Source organism: Dendrobates tinctorius, unplaced genomic scaffold (genome assembly GCF_039654945.1).
Source record: "Dendrobates tinctorius isolate UK_male_01 unplaced genomic scaffold, ASM3965494v1 ptg000202l, whole genome shotgun sequence".
Lineage (NCBI taxonomy): Eukaryota > Metazoa > Chordata > Amphibia > Anura > Dendrobatidae > Dendrobates > Dendrobates tinctorius.
Window position 1 is genome coordinate 7,462,296 of NW_027361869.1, and position 20,384 is coordinate 7,482,679.

The 20,384-nt window shown below is 46.9% G+C and overlaps 1 protein-coding gene across 1 annotated transcript in view; it reads left to right on the forward strand.

Moving 5' to 3' along the window:
- The window catches only part of LOC141057137 (lysine-specific demethylase 8-like), a 46,258-nt gene that overhangs the window by 16,804 nt on the left and 9,070 nt on the right, over nt 1-20,384 (forward strand). The window contains exon 4 of the mRNA XM_073553682.1: nt 7,676-7,808. Coding sequence (XP_073409783.1) covers nt 7,676-7,808 — 133 coding nt within the window. The remainder of the gene's footprint in view (nt 1-7,675; nt 7,809-20,384) is intronic.

The window sequence follows — 20,384 nt, forward strand, 5'->3', positions numbered from 1 at the left end:
CACCTCACTGCGTGGAACTTGAGAGGGGACTCCTTCTAGCAAAAGGGTTCTCAGTCCCGTTAGTAACCACCCTGCTCGCTAGCAGAAAGGAGGTAACTTCACGTAAATACCAAAAAATTTGGGAAAAATTCTTGCAGTTCACGGGCCGACAATGGACTGGGGCAGCCCAGAAAATACCAATAAAAGAGATCCTAGAGTTCCTCCAGAAAGGACTGGATAAAGGACTATCCACAAGCACAAGTGCAGGTATCGGCCCTGGGTGCGTTGTTTGATCAAAAACTGGCTGATCACCCATGGATCTATAGATTCATTCGGGCCTCCTTTACATCCAGGCCCACAAAATTAACATCTAAGGTATCTCCCTGGGATCTAAATTTAGTATTAAGGGCACTGACAGCATCTCCATTTGAGCCTATTGCTTCCATCTCAATAAAGGTGCTAACGCTAAAAACAGTACTCCTGGTGGCCCTAACCTCATCTCGTCGTGTCTGCGAGCTGCAGGCAATATCTGTAAATCCACCATATACCACCTTTTTGGATGATAGAGTGATCATAAAAACTGATCCAGCCTTCCTACCGAAGGTAAATTCCAAATTCCACAGGGAGCAGGAGATAATTTTGCCCTCGTTTTGTCCAAACCCCAAATCCCAGGGAGAGAAAACCTTCCATTGCTTAGATGTCAGACGTTGCCTGCTTCAATATATAGAAGCCTCAAAATCATGGCGACAGTCTTCAGCCCTTTTTGTCTCCTTTCAGGGGACAAACAGGGGTAAGAAAGTTTCAAAATCAACAATTGCACGATGGCTACGTATGGGTTTTGCACTGGCTTATTCTTCTTTAGATCAGACTCCCCCACTGGGTGTAACAGCTCACTCTACGAGAGCCATAGCCACGTCCTGGGCTGAAAGGGCAAATGCTTTGGTTGAGCAGATCTGTAAAGCAGCAGTATGGTCCTCACCATCCACTTCCGACACTATAGACTAGACCTAGGGCCCTCAAATCTGGCCTTTGGGAGAAAAGTGTTGTCTGCTGTTGTCCCACCCTAGGAGTCTATTCTATCTTTCCTCTCATGTCTGCGGTGCTGTCATGGGGAAGGGAAAAAATGATGATTACTCACCGGTAATTTGATTTTCCAGAGCCATGACAGCTCCGCATTGTTCCTGCCCTATCTTGGTGATGGTTGTGTGGTACAATTTTAAATTTTCTGGTGCATCTGGATATGTAAATCTATGTGGAAAAAATATATTAAGGAAATAAATAAATAATAAAGGAAAAAGATGGTGAATATTAGTGACACTGTTATATAACATGTATGTAAACTAATAAGGCAGTTACCCTTGCATACTCTGAAACAAACTGAGGAAGAGAGGTGCCCCCCCCCCTTCTTATGTCTCTGCTACAGGTTTCCTGTTTCCTGGGGGGGGGGGGGGATACCATCTCTCATGTCTGCGGTGCTGTCATGGCTCTGGAAAATCAGATTACCAGTAAGTAATTATCATTTTTCCCGATTATGTACATAGGGGTAAAATTGTTTGGTGAATTGGAACGCGCGGGGTTAAAATTTTGCGTCACAACATAGCAGATCCCAATCCCGGACATACAGACACACACACTCATTGAGCTTTATATATTAGATTTTAGGAGTCGGTCCATTTTATACCGACTCCGACTCCACCAAAATGAGCACGACTCCGACTCCACAGCCCTGCTGAAAAGTATATAGTGCAAACTATAAAATTGTTGCAGGTTAAAACGGGCTAAAAAACGAAGTGAGAATAGATAAAAAAAAATGTTTTTAAAAATGAATATATATTGGGTATCACAAGACTGATCTGTGAAAATATAATTACCATATTTTTCGTATTATAAGATGCACCAGACCATAAGACTCGCCTCAAATTTTCAGAAGGAAAATAGGAATAATGTGCCAAATGGGGATCTGTCTTAGTCTACAGTCCGAATTCAGTTTACCGGGGTGGGTTGGGGGATCAGCAGCTTTGCTGGAGCGGGATCACAGGGGGTGTACAGTGGTCCGGCGATATGACTTCCATCCCTGGATGGTGCGGCAGGTGCGGTGGCCTCCGGGAAATCTCATCCCAAGCTGGTGCGGCAGGTTTGGCGGTGGTGCTCGAGGCTTTGGCGGCATCTTGGGGAAAGCTCGGAGGCCCCGCATATCCATTGCTGTGATGGCGTGGCCTCCGAGAAATCCCATCCTAGGCTGGCGCGGCAGGTTCGGCGTTGGTTCTCTGTGGTGCGGTGGGCTCTGCCGGCATCTTGTGAAAGCCCGGAGGCCCCGCATTTCCATTGCTGCGATGCGGTGGCCTCTAGGAAAATGGCTAAAATTGAGATATCAGCAACCAGATCTCATCCCGAGATCTCAATCTGAGCATGTGCCGCCACTGGCGGCCATTTTCCCGGAGGCCACCGCATCGCAGCAATGGATACACGGGGATTCCAGGCTTTCGCAAAATGCCGGTGGAGCCCCCCGCACCACATAGCACCACCGCTGAACCTGCTACACAAGCCAGCAGCAGCCTGGGAAGAGAATGTGATCAGCCTCGGACCGCCACAGAAACGCCCGACTCCTGCTGCCGCCACAGTATTTGTAAGTATAAAATAGATATGACAGGCTCAAACCCCAACTTAGGTGCTCTGGGAAAAAACAAGACTAAAGTATAGGAGTAACCCCGGCACACTAATAACATGAAAGTAAAGTCTTCTCAACGACAGTCTTTAATTGTTGTGATTTTATTGATTGTGAAAAAAAGGGTGGTGTTACAATCCAAAAAAGGGTTGTTACAATCCAACGTTTCAGCTCTACTTCTCGAGCTTTCATCAGGGATATGACTAGATCCTTGGTTTTGAGGTGTGTATACACACCTTATACAAGTGGTATAGGTTTGCCTTTGTAATCCAGCTGCTGGAACGGTACCTATAGTAACCACGATGTGTAGGGTCAGCACGTGACTCCCGTCCTTGTGTCCTAAATCTAGTCAGGTGTGGAGGAGGCCGGCCTCCTCCACACCTGACTAGATTTAGGACACAAGGACGGGAGTCACGTGCTGACCCTACACATCGTGGTTACTATAGGTACCGTTCCAGCAGCTGGATTACAAAGGCAAACCTATACCACTTATACACACACCTCAAAACCAAGGATCTAGTCATATCCCTGATGAAAGCTCGAGAAGTAGAGCTGAAACGTTGGATTGTAACACCACCCTTTTTTGGATTGTAACACCACCCTTTTTTTCACAATCAATAAAATCACAACAATTAAAGACTGTCGTTGAGAAGACTTTACTTTCATGTTATTAGTGTGCCGGGGTTACTCCTATACTACAGTATTTGTAAGGACTGCATAAAGAAAGATGATCAAAGGGCAAACTAGTCATGTATAAAACACAATTTTATTAATACAAGATTAAAATCATATTACCAATTACTGGTACAGATAGAGCAGTGTAAAGTGTGAATCGCTCAAAACACTCAAAGACGCTTAGGTCCGGGGTAACAGGCACCACAGGTGAAACAAATGGGCATAGTGGGTACTACAATACATTTTATAACATATAATTATTAAGACTTCAGCACGCATTATATTACTAAGTGTTACTATACACACCACGCTAATTAGTATGTCCCATATATGGCTATATTTGAGGAGAGCACACAGTTTAGGCACCGTTTTTTTAAAAAGTCTATATACTCAATGTCCCTGATATTAATCACATGGCTGTTATTAATGGGTCACCGAGGAGAAAAAAAAAAAAAACAAGCTAAGTCACAGAAAACCAGAGAGTTTGGTAACTATGCAGATTGCAGATCCCTGATCCTAAACACACAACTAGCAGCAGCCGTGGAGCGTACCTACGATGAATCTAGACGCCTCGTCACAGCCGGAGGACTAAATCACCCTAAAGCAAGAAAAGGGGAAAACTAACTGCCCCAGAGCAGACCCCAAAGGAAAGACAGCCCCCACACATGTATTGACGGTGAAACAAGATGAAAGCACAAACACAGGCAGGAAAATAGGCTGAGCAAACGATGGGGCCTAAACTAACTAGAAAGGAAAGGAAAGACACTGTCTGCAAACTGCAAAAAACCCTACAAAAATAATGTCCAACACTTCTGATAGCAAAATTAACCCTGAAGTCACTAGACTTCTCCCACTATATCAGCACTCTGAAATATTCTGAGACAGAGCAAAAAGAGGCCAATCTAATAAGGGACAAAAAGCAAATTGGCAAATACAGGTAAATAAGAGTGGAAATTCAGCACAGCCCCAGCCGGGGCTGGCTGACCACACAAAGAACTGAATAGACCAACAAAATCAAGTGTGAACATTAGCAGAAAAACTTAGCTTTAAATGACTGGAACAGAGCTGAAAAACAAGACCTGACAAGCCAGAAGGAATCACCAGCACCAGAATAGGGAGTCGGCTGTCTTAAATCCAGTCTGAGATTCCTGAGGTCCAATCGTCATCCTCAATATCAGGTGGCAAATCTCTACTGATTAAATCAGCCTCACTACCTCCTGTTACCACCAGAGGGAGCCTGGCAGGAGAACTCACAACTGGTGGATCAGAAAATGAACTCACAACACATGGCATAGTGCCTATACCCTGTGTCATGCACTCACACATGGTTAATTAGCCTAGTAGTAGTACCCTGTGAGTCCCTCATACCTATGACTATTAAGGAATTCATAGCATATTGCGTGGTCATTACCTAATGGCGTCGGCGGTACAGGGTGCCGTGGTCCCAGGGCCAGCGCGTCCGCCCCGACGTGCGTTTCGACTCCTTTCTCAAGGGGCTTGACATTCAAACTGTGTCTCTCCATTATATATCCCACGGCTGTAGCGTGCATAGCCGCCCGGCCGGAAGTGACGCTCACCACCCGGAAATGACGCACTCTGTTGCTCGGATACCGGCGAGGTCACGTGGTGGGCTGAGCCTGGTCGGGTCTAGTCCACTAATTGACGTCGAGAGCCAGCGGGCATGGCGGCAACCGAGCCGCATGCGCGTACAGGATGAGAGCGCGGAGACACACATCTCCATACATACTGTGAAAAGACAGTGCACATCTTATTAAAAGAACCGTTCATAACGGGACCTGGAATGGACTTAGCCACACAATGTAATAACACTGAACTAGTAAATATGATATCAAAGTAACTAGTCACCTATCGAAACAGGATAATTAATAATATAGATAAAACCTGATCACCATACCAAACAGCATAAGACAAGGTATATTAATATTGGCAAAAAGTATAGATATTACAAAATTTCACCACAAAATATATATACACATTTTAATATCACATATATACATCTATATATCTATCATATCCTGAAAAGTTCAAAAGAAGGTGTACCGGGATTTTTCGCTCACGCTGTATTTCTTCATCAAAGCTGGTGTACAGCCTACAGGGACTCTACGTCACCTGTCGCCAGCATCATATCATCCTCCAATTGCAGGCCATCTACCCGCCTTAGCAACTCCAGTGTCTTTCAAAAAAGATGGCAACCCCTCTACCAATGGCTGTAACTTGGAGTCTATCCATCGATTAACATGTTCAAGGTAGTTCCCACTGCCCGAAATAATCGGGCGACCAGGGGGCGTTTGCGCGTCTTTATGGATTTTAGGTAATAAGTAGAAGATCGGGTTGGTCGGCTCCTGTGCAACCAATGCCATAGCCAGCTCTTTTGTTATTGCACCCACCTCGCACGCCCGATTAATAATGCAGACTAATTTAGTAGAGAAAGCAGACAAGGGGTTAAATGTCAATTTTTTTGTAACAGATGCTGTTGTTGAGTTGTCGAAAGGCCTCCTTCTCATAGTGTCTTAGGCCAAACTACATTTCCCCCCTTGTCTGCGGGTTTGTAAACAACATCAGATAGATTTTGTAAGACGCGCTGACGACCCCGCTCCTCCATAGATAGATTATCTTTAGAAATATATTGTGGAATTTCCAAGAATCCTTTGGCTACAATCTGCACAAAGAGATCCACATTAGGGCAGGATGATAGCAGGGGAAATTTCTTAGTATTTGTAAGTATATTCCGACTATCAGACGTACCCCCATTTTCCCAAAAAAATTTTTGGGAAAAAAGTGTCTTATAGTTAAAAAAATACCTATACAGTGAACCACTAAAAAAAATAAAATATATCTGAAAGCCAGAATTTATATTTTTCAGTAATCATATCTCCCTCTGAAAAAAACAAAAAAAAATTCATTGCAACATGATCAAAATGTCCTAAATGATAATGATAAATATGTACCGTATATACTCGGGTATAAGCCGACCCATGTATAAGCCAACCCCCTAATTTTGCCACAAAAAACTGGGAAAACGTATTGACTCGCGTATAAGCCTAGGGTAGAAAATGCAGCAGCTGCTGGTAAATTTCAAAAATAAAAAGATACCAATAAAAGTAAAATTAATAGAGACATCAGTAGGTTACATGTTTTTTGAATATCCATATTGAATCAGGAGCTCCATATAATGCTCCATACAGTTCATGATGGGCCCAATAAGATGTTCCATACAAAATACGCCCCATATAATGCTGCACAAAGGTTAATAATGGCCCCATAAGATGCTTCATAGAATATGCCCCATATAATGCTGCTCCATAAAGGTTATGGCCCCATAAGATGCTCCATAGATTATGCCCCCATATGCTGCCCCCATAAGATGCTCCATAGATTATGCCCCCATATGCTGCTCCATAGATTATGCCCCATATGCTGCTGCTGCTAATTAAAAAAAAATACATACTCACCTCTGTTGCTGGGGGACAGGTGCCAGGGCCCTGAGCAGGCTGGGACAGGTGCTGGTATTGCTTCTGGCTGAGGACCCTGGCACTGGCGATATTCACCTGTCCCCGGTCCATCGCTGCGCCCGCTCTGTCTCTTCCGGGTCCCTCTGTCAGTGACTGTACAGGCAGAGGGCGCGGCACACACTAACTACGTCACCGCGCCCTCTGACCTAACATCACAGCCAGAGGATGCGGAGGACAGATTAGCGCACAGTGATGGACCGGGGACTGGTGAATATTGAATATACTTACCCCCTCCAGGTGCGGTCTCTGCAGCCCCGTTCTCCCACGGTCTCCCTTCCTCCCTTCAGCAGTCACGTGGTACCGCTCATTAAATGCATGAATATGCGCATATTCATGTCTTTAATGAGCGGTACCACGTGACCGCTGAAGGAGCCTGAGACCGGGAGAAGCAGGGGGCTGCAGAGACACGCCGGGGGGTAAGTATGATCTGGCACCCCCGCTTTTCCTTCGCCGCAAACCCGGTTTATGACTTGCGTATAAGCCGAGTGGGGGACTTTCAGCCCCCCAAAAAATGGGCTGAAAATCTCAGCTTATACGCGAGCATATACGGTAACTACAGCTTGTCACGCAAAGAAAAATGAAACACTTACGGGTCTCAGAAAATGGTTCAGCAGAATGAGCCTGTGAGTCCTGCTTTCCCTGGCCACACGGGTTGACTGTATACAGGTAGAGCTGTCAATCATTCTGCGTGGGTGGGGAAAGCAGGACTCCACAGGCTTTTATTTCCAGGCAGTATTTGCATAATACCGAATAAAATAGTAAACCTGATCGTAGGCTGCATCAGGAGAAGTCTGGCTCCCTTTTATTGTGTTTATACCTACAGTGTAGAGTATATCCAGAAGGTGGCTGGTTGTCGGACTGTACCCGTAGAGCTGGGATCCAGATACACTGACGCAGAATGGTCGCAGAGTCTGATGACTGTCAATGAATTCATCACTAATTATATTCTGGATCAGGTAGGTAACGGAGCATATAAGTGTGATCCAACATACACTGACGGGCTACTGGCCCTGATCCATCACCAGAAGGACATGTAGGGCTGCTGGAAAAGCTCTGGTTACAGCCATGACTTCTCTAGGGCTTTGTTATTGATGGTCTATTCTGAGGATAGATACATGAAATGGAAAAGGAGGGGTGCACTACTGTCATATCTCAATCTCCAGTGGCGTGCAATACCTAGCCTGTGAGCAGAGAAGCAAAAAAAAAATGGAGACAAAGACTAGGCTAATGATGGTATGCACATCCCAATAGACAATAAAAAAAAACCTTTATTTCATATTGGATACAATAAGCTAAAAACATTTAAAATACAAACAAAGAACCAATGACCCAGACACCCCCAAAAAACAGGTAATATGAACCTAAGATGTGGCCCATATTGGACTATTCATAGCCTCCCATAAGCAGGTACATATCATGCAATTCTATATAGCAAGACAGCCATGTACATTGCAGGCAAAGATAAGGCAGAAAGACAGACTTGATATCAAGCATATAATGTAAGAAAAATTGTAAATCCTAACTGCCCTAAAGCATGTGGAACTAACCACAGAATGAAATTGCCTAGTGTAAAAGACGCCCAAGAATGGTTATACCATGGCTGAAATTGCAAAGTTGCAGTGGATGCATAATGAGCAAATTAGAACCACCTGACACAGGTCAGAGCAGCAAGAGTCCCAAAGGGGTTAAAGAAAGGGGGTGGTAGGCAGGCCCCACGCGTATAAAAGAGTAGGTTTAAATACCTGTACCAGTGATCAGAGAGGCGGAGCGATGCACAGCAAAGACACTGGAACTCGTGGACACACCAGCGTTACAGCTGTATCGCTGGAAGTAATAATCAGACATCCTAACAGCAGCACATGCGCACTGTATGACACTGGTCAGAAAGTTTATCATGGTGGCCATAGTAACGGCCGCACGTGCGCGTATCATGCCACAGACTGCAAACAAGGCTGCCTGCAAAACACAAAAATATGGACAGACGCAGAAGTTTATTTGTAGTGGTCTAGGTAACGGCCATGAGAAAAAAAAAAAGTTTATATAAATGTAGGAGGCCGGAATGACGGCCATGCTGTCACCGTCGCAATAGCGCATGCGCGCTACGTATTAATGGCCCAAAGCTAGTATCAGCCATGCTTACACTGGTCAGAGATTTTACTGTGGCAGTAATAATGGCGGCCGTGCGTGCACACAATGCCACAGGCGGCAATCCATGACCCAAAGGTAGTGACAGCCGTGCATAGACTGGTCAGAGCGTTTGCTGTAGCGGTCATAGCAACGGCCGCACAAAAAGGCAAGCGGCAAGCAGGGCTGCCCCCAGAGCAAAAATCCAGAAATGCTCAGAAATCTGTGCAGCTATATCATCAAGATGGTAATCAGTCATCATGCACATTATGCATAGATAACCCAGGAGTTTGTTGGAAGGAGGCATAATAGCCATGCATGCATACAAAGTGCCACCAGGGGCAGTCAAGCCACCTTCAACAGAAATCTGCAGCTGTGTGCAGAGTCTAACAGCGGCCACATTCACATGATTTGGAATTGGTTCGGTTCCTGGTGAATTTCTTGGCCGGATTAATCCTAGCATTTTATGGACTTTCAACCCTGGACAGATAGATGTGTGTGTGTGTGTATATATATTTAGTTAAATTATCCGATTCATTAGTTTAACAATTTTCTTGAATACTAATCTTTCACCGGCTGTTCACTTCCAGGTTATTCACCCATCGTCTGATTTTTTTTTTTTATGTTTATGCACCTTGATATATCTTTGCTTGTAATATAACAGGATTATAGGGGTATTAGGAATGGTTGGTTACCTATGCATTACAGGGATATCTTAGTAGGACTTGTTGCCCCCCTTTTGAGATTGTGGGTTTATTTATTATTTTTTCTTTTGGATTTATTCATCTTACTATATTTCTTTTGGTATTTGCTCACATCATGCAAAATGTAAAAATAAAAGGGTCTTGCATTGTTCATATCTATTCCCTTGCTTACTGCTGGTACCAGCGCGTGCACAAACGCTGCCCTTTCATATATTATCCATTAAGCACTTCATAAGTGGTGATCATTATGCATATTAGTGAGTATGGGTGAACAAATGCACTTTGTCATGATTTTATATCCAGATTTTTTTTTTTTTTTTGAGGCGGATATAAAATACATGTGTGACATTCATATGTTGGGGGCAGCCTTATTGTCTGCACATGCCACTTTATGTTCATTTTGTGCTGTGACTTTGGTCACCGCCAAGCAATTTTTGGTTATGACCATATAATTGTGTTTCATTTTATGCGGCTTCATATGTGCATGTGTGGTCGAGAATGTGGCCGCTGTTAGACTCTCTGCACACAGCTGCAGATTTCTGTTGAAGGTGGCTTAACTGCCCCTGGTGGCGCTTTGTATGCATGCATGGCTATTATGCCTCCTTCAACAAACTCCTGGGTTATCTATGCATAATGTGCATTATGACTAGTGTTGAGCGATACCACCCGGTATTGAAAAATATCGGATTGGATTGGATCGGCCGATATCAAAAAAGTATCGGGTATCGCCGATACGGATCCCAGAAGTCCCATTCAAGTCAATGGAACAGAAATATCGGAATTAAAAAAAACCTTTCTTTCCTTGTAGGTTAATTCTACATGAAGAAAAACAACTAATAATAATGTAGAATGTATTGTGGGAGGTGTAGGAGACATTAAAGGCATAGAGGTTTAGCCCAATCAAATGGAATAGCAGGAATTATTTTTTTTTTCAAGATGTTCGGAGTTACAAAGATATTGACTATGTTAACCTCTTTTATATTTTGTCAGATATGTATGTTTCACTACTTCCATACTCTTCACCTTCTTTTTTACTTCTCCCACACTTTCTCCTTCATGATCCTCAGTAGCAGCATCTTTTTCATCAACTTCTTCTTCACCTTATTCATCTTCTTCTTCTTCTTCACCTTCTTCCTATTATTCATTTTTTGTACATTATTCATCTTCTTATTCAGCGATTATTCTTCTTCATATTCTACTTCTTCGTCTTCTTCCTATTCTTCTTCATCATATTCTTATTTGTGTCAGGCATTCCTGTAGTTGTTATCTATAAAAGTTTGAAGATTACACCTTCCGTTCTGCCTGTCACAAAAGATTTACAACAGGATTTGTCCGCGTTCAGTTTGGCCTGCAGCAGCAGGCATTTTCCAGGGGCACCACGAGGAGGAATGGACTCACCCCCATACACTGCTTAGTCTTCTTCTGCTTATAATTTAGATAATATTTTTTGCTCTGATTTTTAGTCTTATGCTTAATGTTCTTCTGCTTTTGGTTCTTCTGCTTCTTCGTCTTCTGACTCTTGTTGTTCTGCATCTTGGTGGTTGTCTTCATGTTCTTTGTCCTCTTGGTCATCTTCTTCAGGGTCATCTTTTTGTTCGTCTTCGGTGTGGTCTTCAGGGTCGTCGTCTTCAGGGTCATTGTCAGGGATATCCAGAGTGAGAACCAAAAACCATTTCCACAAGCTTGAACTTGGAAATGTAGCAGAAGGTACAAGAAGGCTGAGTAACTGCCAAGAACCAGCTGACGGTACTGGAACCCGGATGGGTAGCAGAAGGAACAAGAGCCAATGGAACTAGCGAGGACCAGCTGACGGTGCTGGAACCCGGAGGGGCAGCAGAAGGAACAAGAGCCAATGGCACAACCGTGGACCAGCTGACAGTGCTGGAACACGGTTACTAAGCAGGAGGTACCTGTGCTACAAAGCGCTACCAAGGACCAGCTGACATAGCTGGAACTCGGATACCGAGAAGGAGGCACCTAGGCCAAAGGCACTGCCGAGAACCAGCTGACGGTGCTGGAACCCGGATGGGTAGCAGAAGCTGCAAGAGCAAATTAAACTAGCGAGGACCAGGTGACGGTGGTGGAACCCGGAGGGGCAGCAGAATGAACAAGAGCCAATGGCACAACCGTGGACCAGCTGACGGTGCTGGAACACGGTTACTAAACTGGAGGTACCTGTGCTACAAAGCGCTACCAAGGACCAGCTGACATAGCTGGAACTCGGATACCGAGAAGGAGGCACCTAGGCCAAAGGCACTGCCGAGAACCAGCTGACGGTGCTGGAACCCGGATGGGTAGCAGAAGCTGCAAGAGCAAATTAAACTAGCGAGGACCAGGTGACGGTGGTGGAACCCGGAGGGGCAGCAGAATGAACAAGAGCCAATGGCACAACCGTGGACCAGCTGACGGTGCTGGAACACGGTTACTAAGCTGGAGGTACCTGTGCTACAAAGCACTACCAAGGACCAGCTGACGTTGCTAGAACTCTGATACGGAGAAGGAGGCACCTAGGCCAATGGCACTGCCGAGAACCAGATGATGGTGCTGGAACCTGGATGGGTAGCACAAGGTACCCATAATAAACAAAGTTGCAAGGCCGCGAGCAGGCCACAGTTACCGAAACCCACAGTCCAACAGGGGGTGCTTGTCCTATTGGCACTACGGAACCAGCCTTTATTACCAGAACCCGCACAGCCCACATAGGAAGCACCTAAACGGCAGGCATCATAGACTCAGCTAACCCGACCGCAACACGACAGGACAACGTATTGGTGGCTCAAGTGACGTTGACACTACCCGGAAACAGCAGGCATGCTGGAACAAGGCTGGGCAGAAGGGAGTACCCGTGCCAAAGACACTGCCGAGAACCAGCTGACGGTGCTGGAACCCGGATGGGTAGCAGAAGCTACAAGAGTCAATAAAACTAGCGAGAACCAGCTGACGGTGCTGGAACCCAGAGTGGCAGCTGAAGGAACAAGAGCCAATGGCACAACCGTGGACCAGCTGACGGTGCTGGAACACGGTTAATAAGCAGGAGGTACCTGTGCTACAAAGCACTACCAAGGACCAGCTGACGTTGCTGGAACTCGGATACCGAGAAGGAGGCACCTAGGCCAAAGGCACTGCCGAGAACCAGCTAACGGTGCCGGAACACGGATGGGTAGCACAAGGTACCCAGAATAAACAAAGTTGCAAGGCCGCGAGCAGGCCGCAGTTACCGAAACCCACAGTCCAACAGGAGGTGCTTGTCCCATTGGCACTACGGAACTAGCCTTTATTACCAGAACCCGCAGCCCACATAGGAAGCACCTAAACGGCAGGCACCATATACTCGGCAAACCCCACCGCAACACGACAGGACTATGTATTGGTGGCAAAGTGACGTTGACACTACCCGGAAACAGCAGGCATGCTGGAACCAGGCTGGGCAGGAGGGAGTACCCATGCCAAAGACACTTCTGAGCAGCATCAGGCGATGTTGGAGCCCAGGGTCAATCATGCAGCAGGCTGAGGCCTAGTTGGAGCGAGTAGTAAATAAGATGTAGTGTGATTTTGGAGGCAGCAGGAGACTTTGTCGTCCACACAGCAGGGGAGCAGCTGGCGTTACCGAACCCCACTAACACTGGAGCATGTGTTTTTCTCTGTGCAGACGGCACTTCCGAGGAACAACTGGCTGTGTTTAAGCCCAGGATCAATCATGGAGCAGGCTGAGGCCTACTTGAAGCAAGTTTTATATCGGTTGTACACTACTACTGATTGTAACCGTGCTCCACTACTAGTAATGGGAATGTGGACAGAGCAGGAGACATTGCCGGACACACATCAGGGATCAACTGACGTGACTGAGCCCCAGTAACACAGGAACAAGTGTGGATTGTGCAGACGCCACTTCAGAGCAGCAACTGGCAGGGTTGGAGGCCAGAGGTAATACTAGAGACAGTGGAGCCAGAGGCATAAGTGGAGCACGGTTAAAAATCAGTAGTAGTGTGACTGTGTAAGCAGCAGGAGACTTTGCCATCCACACAGCAGGGGAGCAGCTGGCGTTACTGAACTCCACTGACACAGGAGCTAGTGTTTCACTCTGTGCGGACGGCACTTCCAAGCAACAACTGGCTGTGTTGAAGCCCAGGATCAATCATGGAGCAGGCTGAGGCCTACTTGAAGCATGTAGAAAATAAGATGTAGTGTGATTTTGGAGGCAGCAGGAGACTTTGTCGTCCACACAGCAAGGGAGCAGCTGGCGTTACTGAACCCCATTAACACTGGAGCATGTGTTTTTCTCTGTGTAGACGGCACTTCCGAGCAACAACTGGCTGTGTTGAAGCCCAGGATCAATCAAGGAGCAGGCTGAGGCCAACTTGGAGCAAGTAGAAAATAAGATGTAGTGTGATTTTGGAGGCAGCAGGAGACTTTGTCGTCCACACAGCAAGGGAGCAGCTGGCGTTACTGAACCCTACTAACACAGGAGCTAGTGTGTTTTTCTCTGTGAAGACGGCACTTCTGAACACCAACTGGCGTTGTTGGAGCCCGGGATCAAGCATGGAGCAGGCAGAGGCCTGATGGTTTTTGAATGTGGAGGCAGCAGGAGACATTGCCATTACTAGTAATGGGAGTGTGGACAGAGCAGGAGACATTGCCGGACACACATCAGGGGATCAACTGACGTGACTGAGCCCCAGTAACACAGGAACAAGTGTGGATTGTGCAGACGCCACTTCAGAGCAGCAACCGGCGGGGTTGGAGGCCAGGGGAAATACTAGAGACAGTGGAGCCAGAGGCCTAAGTGGAGCACGGTTAAAAATCAGTAGTAGTTCAATTGTGGAGGGAGCAGGAGACTTTGCCGTCCACACAGCAGGGGAGCAGATGGCGTTATTGAACCCCACTAACACAGGAGCTAGTGTTTTTCTCTGTGCAGACGGCACTTCTGAGCGACAACTGGCTGTGTTAAAGCCCAGGGATTACAGTTCAGGTGGTAGAAACATGAACACAACAGGAGACCTGGATACTCTTGCCAACCAATTATTTATTCTGGTAGAGGACTGGCAAATTCTAGCGAGATCCAGGCCTTGTTCATTTTCAGAAAGGTAAGCCGGTCAACGTTATCGGAGGATAGTCGCTTGCGACGGTCTGTTAGTACACCACCTGCGGCACTGAAGACGCGTTCCGATAATACACTGGCAGCAGGGCAAGCCAGCACTTCCAATGCCTCCTGGCTAAGCTCTGGCCATGTATCCATCTTTGAGACCCAAAACTTGAAGGGGGAAGAGCCATCTGGGAGTACACTGACAGGGCAAGACATGTAGTCTGTCGCCATCTGACGAAACGTTGCCTCCTGCTGATTGGAGCCGTCTGTGATGGTGTAAACATTTGTAGACATTTGTGGCGGACACACAAAACTTTGCCACATTTGGGCCATTGTGGTCTTGCCTTGTGCTGAGACGCTGCCTCTGCTCCCTCTTTGTGCAGAGCTTCCTCCACTGCCTCGATGCACAGAGCTGCTTTGTAAAGCACTAGCAGCACTGCTGTCGGTTGGAATGGAGAACATGATGGACTGCACCAGTGTGTCTTGGTACTCCCGCAGTTTACGCTCCCCTTTCAACGGTGGTATGAGGCTTTGTAAGTTGCCCCGGTAGCGAGGATCTAGGAGGGTGTACACCCAATAATCAGTCGTGTTGAGAATGTGGGCGATGCGGCGGTCGTTTCTCAGGCACTGCAGCATGAAATCAACCATGTGCTGCAGACTCCCAACTGCCAAAGAAATGCTGTCCCCTTCTTGCGTTGTCATCTCTGCCTGCTCTGCATCACCCCACCCTCGCTGTACATACTGACTAGAGCATTGTGTACCTCCCTCCTCTGGAGAGATGTCTTCCTCCTCCATTGACTCGTCCTCATCCTCCTCACAAAGTGTCCCCTGCCTAGGCCTTTGTGAGGAACCACGTAGCGCAGACTGTCCAGAAGCAGATGGCATTTGTGACTCCTCATCCTCCACCTCTTCTAAAACCTCCTCCCTTAGTGCTTGCAGTGTTTTTTGAAGCAGGCAGAAAAAGGGGGCCAGTCATGCTGACTAGTGCATCATCTGCACTCGCCATCCGCGTGGAATCATCGAAGGCACGCAAAACGTGGCAGATGTCCTTCATAGAGGCCCACTCAGTGGTGCTGAAGTGTGACCGGCGCACAGTGTGACTTGTTTGCGCCTGATGCAGCTGGTACTCCATGACTGCTGCCTGCTGCTCACACAACAGTTCCAACATATGTAACGTTGAATTCCACCTGGTGGGTAGGTCACATATGATGCGATGTTCCAGAAGGCGTAATCAGTGCTGCAGAGCAGCAAGGCGCGATCTTGCCGTGCTGGAACGCCGCAAGTGAGCGCACTCTATGCGGACCTTGTGCAGCAGTGCATCAAGATCTGGATAGTCCTTCGGAAAGCTCTGCACGACCAGTTCAGCACATGTGCCAGACATGGGATGTGAGTGAGGTTGCCTAGGCCCAGAGCTGCCACCAGATTTCGGCCATTGTCACACACTACCAAGCCCGGCTGGAGACTCGCTGGCACAAACCACACGTCGCTCTCCTGCTTGATGGCATTCCAGAGCTCCCGCTCTGTGTGGCTTCTATTCCCCAAAGAAATTAGTTTGAGTATGGCCTGTTGACGTTTGGCCACGGCTGTGCTCATATCGGTCTTAACAGGCTCCTGCAGCGCTGTTTCTGAGGAACTTGAGTAGGAGAAGGAGTCAGTGTACAGACTGGATTCCTGCAATCCATGGAGTTGGCAGAACACGTACAGCGCCACTCTCCAGATCTGTACCCGGCTCCACAACATTGACCCAATGGGCAGTGAGGGAAAGGTATCGTCCCTGTCCATGGTTACTGGTCCACGCATCGGTGGTCAGGTGGACCTTGCTACTGACGGCGTTTAGTAGCGCATGTTTTAGTTTTCCCTCCACATGTTTTTGCAGGGCAGGGACGGCTTGCCTGCTGAAATAAAAGCGGCTGGGCACGGTGTATTGTGGGACTGCCAATGCCATGAAGTTCCGGAATGTGTCAGTCTCCACCAGCCTGAATGAGAGCATTTCAAGGGCCAGTAGTTTGGCAATGCCAGCATTCAGAGCCTGTGCTCGGGGATGGTTTGCCGAGTATGGCCGCCTTTTATCCCATGCCTGTGCTACCGATGGCTGTAGAGTGGCCTGGGAGTGTGAGGATGACTGGGAACGTGTTGCTGTGGGTGGAATGTCACTGGGTCTCCGGACAACAGTGCCAGAGGTTCTTCCTTGGCGATCCTGTGAGGAAGCCGAACCAGCTGTGTGTGAGCTGGAGGAAGAGGCCTCAACATGAGCTGAAGAGGTGGTAGGTGGTGCTGTACGTTGGCCTACGTCTTCAGTGTGTCTGTGTAACTCCACCTCGTGCTTGGTCCGCACATGTTTCCACATATTTGTGGTATTGAGGTTGCTGACATTTTTCCCTCTTGACTTTCTGATGACACAGCTTGCATTTGACAAAGCAAATGTCATCTGACACTGTCAAAAAAGGACCACACACTGCAAGTCTTGGGAGCGCCCGTTTTGGCTTTTGAAAGAGGAATGCTCCTAACAGGTGCCAAAGTGGAGGCTACAGGCAAACAAGTCTGCCCCCTCCCTCTCCCTCCCGTTTTGGCCGTTCGGGGAATCTCTTCCTCAGAGCTGCTCCCACCACCTTCCTGTTCCTCACGCCATGATGGGTCAAGGACCTCATCATCTACACTCCCCTCTTCAAACACCTGCTTCTCCTGGGTTGTCTCGCCAGCACCCTACGCACCAGAAAGTGGCACCTGAGTCTCGTCATCATCTGATGCGTACTGAGGTGTGCTAACCATAGGCACTGGCCCACCCACCTCTTCAGATTCAGAGGGACAAAGAAGCTGCGCATCACTGCATACTCCCTCTTCTTCACATTCTTGAATGCTGCTTGGCTGGCCCCCTCTTTCCAAGCCAACAGATTCAGAGAACAGAAGTAGAGACTGTGATGGCTCCTGTCCAGGGCTCTCTGACTGCCTGGGCACTTTTGCAGGTGGTGAAGAGACATATGGTTGCTGTTCAGTGCTCTGGCCCTGAGAGGACATGGAAGTCATTGAAGTCGATGTGTTAGCTGCCATTCATCCGACAATGGCTTCAATTTGTTCCTCCCGCAGCAGTGGGGTACGGCGAGATCCTGCAAAGCTGCGCATAAAGTACTGTTGCCTGCTAAAACTGGGGATGCTGACTCACTGGTGTCCGCAGCAGGCACAGAATCCCCACGTCCTCTCCCTGCAGAATCCCCACGTCCTCTCCCTGCAGAATCCCCACGTCCTCTCCCTGCTGAAACTCCACGCCCACGTGCCTTACTCCCTGCCTTCTTCATCTTGGTAGACTGACAAAGATAGGCAGAAAAGTACAAAGGGGGGCCTTAGTGTGCTTATTCCTGAACAGCTGGTAACAGGTATAAGAAACACTAATTTTATGAAGTGTGTGTGTGGAGCTAATGTGGCCTACACAACTATCAAATGGAGTGTTTGGTGAACTTTATTTTGTTTTTGATTTTTTTTTAAATACTAAAAGGATGTGACCAAAGATTTGTTTGCGATAGTATCACAAACTTTTTGGAGCTATTACAATGCAGGAGGGTAACCTACAATGCAAAAGATGAGGCTCCAAAAATTAGGGTAATACTAATCTGGCTGCAGCTGAAGGGCACAAGCCAGAAAAAAGGCTCCTCTATCTACTCCTATATAGTGTTTGCAACCAACCAATGTAGATGATACGGATGGATTCACACTAATAGGAGAATAAAAAAAATGAGATGCAAGAAAAGAAAAATATGTGTGAGGCAGTGACGCACGCTGAGCAGCCTACAACCAGACGTAGCTGAAGGACACACTACTCAGCGTGAGCTGCACTCACACACAGAGACCTCTCAGACAGCCGTGAACAGTGCAGCAAACTGGGCACTAGCACTGAAAGGCTGCAGAGAGGCTCCGCTGTCTACTCCTATAGTGTTTGCAACCAACGTATATGGATACGGATGGATGCACAGTGCACACTAATAGGAGAATGAAAAAATGAGCAGCAAAAAAAGGAAAATATGTATGAGGCAGTGACACACGCTGAGCGGCCTACAACCAGACGTGGCTGCAGGACACACTACTCAGCGTGAGCTGCACTCACACAGTCCTTGCAGACAGCTGTGAACACTGCTGCAGGGCGAAAGAAAGCTACAGTGGTGGATTATGTAGCCTGGGGTAAAGCACACTATGATTATGAAAATCGCTATCTCTAACTGTCCCTCACAGTCTTGAACAGCAGCCTGTCCCTAACGGCATTCACAGCAGAGTGACCAGAAATGGCGGCGGCTTTTATAGTGCATCATGACATCATTTCAGCAGCCAATCACAGCCATGCCATTAGTTAACATGCCTACATGCCTAACAGGATGTGCCCACACTTCTGAGGATTGTCATTGGCTGAATCAAATCAAACTGGCTCATAGCATTATGGGAACTTCCGATTCCGGTATTCGATATGCTAAAAGTATCGGAACTATATCGGCCGATACCCGGTACTTGCGGTATCACAATGCTCAACTTATTACCATCTTGATGACATAGCTGCGACCCTGGTGTCTTATTATTTTTTCATGCGCACCTGAGGCCGTTATTATGGCCATCACTTGGGCCATCATGCACAGATTTCTGAGCATTTCTGGATTTTTGCTCTGGGGGCAGCCCTGCTTGCCGCTTGTGACTTTTTGTGCGGCCGTTGCTATGACCGCTACAGCTAACGCTCTGACTAGTCTATGCACGGCTGTCACTACCTTTGGGTCATGGATTGCCGCCTGTGGCATTTTGTGCGCACGCACGGCCACCATTATTACCGCCACAGTAAAATCTCTGACCAGTGTAAGCATGGCTGATACTATCTTTGGGCCATTGATACGTAGCGCGCATGTGCTATTGCGACGGTGACAGCATAGCAGTGATTCCGGCCTCCTACATTTATATAAACTTTTTTTTTTTTCTCATGGCCGTTACCTGGACCACTACAAATAAACTTCTGCGTCTGTCCATATTTTTGTCTTTGGAGGCAGCCTTGTTTGGAGTAGACTTGAATGACATGCATGATGTAAAAGCATGTTCACACTGGCCATAAAAGCAAGCAAAACCAAAGGAAAAAACAATGTGTGTATATAGCCTAATGAAAATAAATAAGTAAAAAAGCAAGTGCATTAAATAACATAGGGTACTTGGCAAACACTTTTTTGATCAAAAAAGTATAAAGCTGTCCCACCACGGCAAGGTGTACCCATTTGAGACAGTAACTACACTAACGGTTAAAACCTTTACTTTTTTGATCAAAATAGTGTTTACCAAGTACCCTGTGTTATTTAATGCACTTGCTTTTTTGCTTATTTATTTTCATTAGGGTATATTCACACATTGTTTTTTCCTTTGGTTTTGCTTGCTTTTATGGCCAGTGTGCACATGCTTTTACATCATGCATGTCATTCAAGTTTACTCCAGTTCAGTTTTTTTGGTTTTTCTTCAGCATTTTTGTATTCAGTACAAATAGGGTATGGCCTCCTTTCTACTGAGCTGTGTAGTTCACTTAGACCCTCTGAAGCTGGGTGTCCGTTTGGGACCCAGAGACTCTGCCACTATTCACACTAGGTAGGTTTTAACCGTTAGTGTAGTTG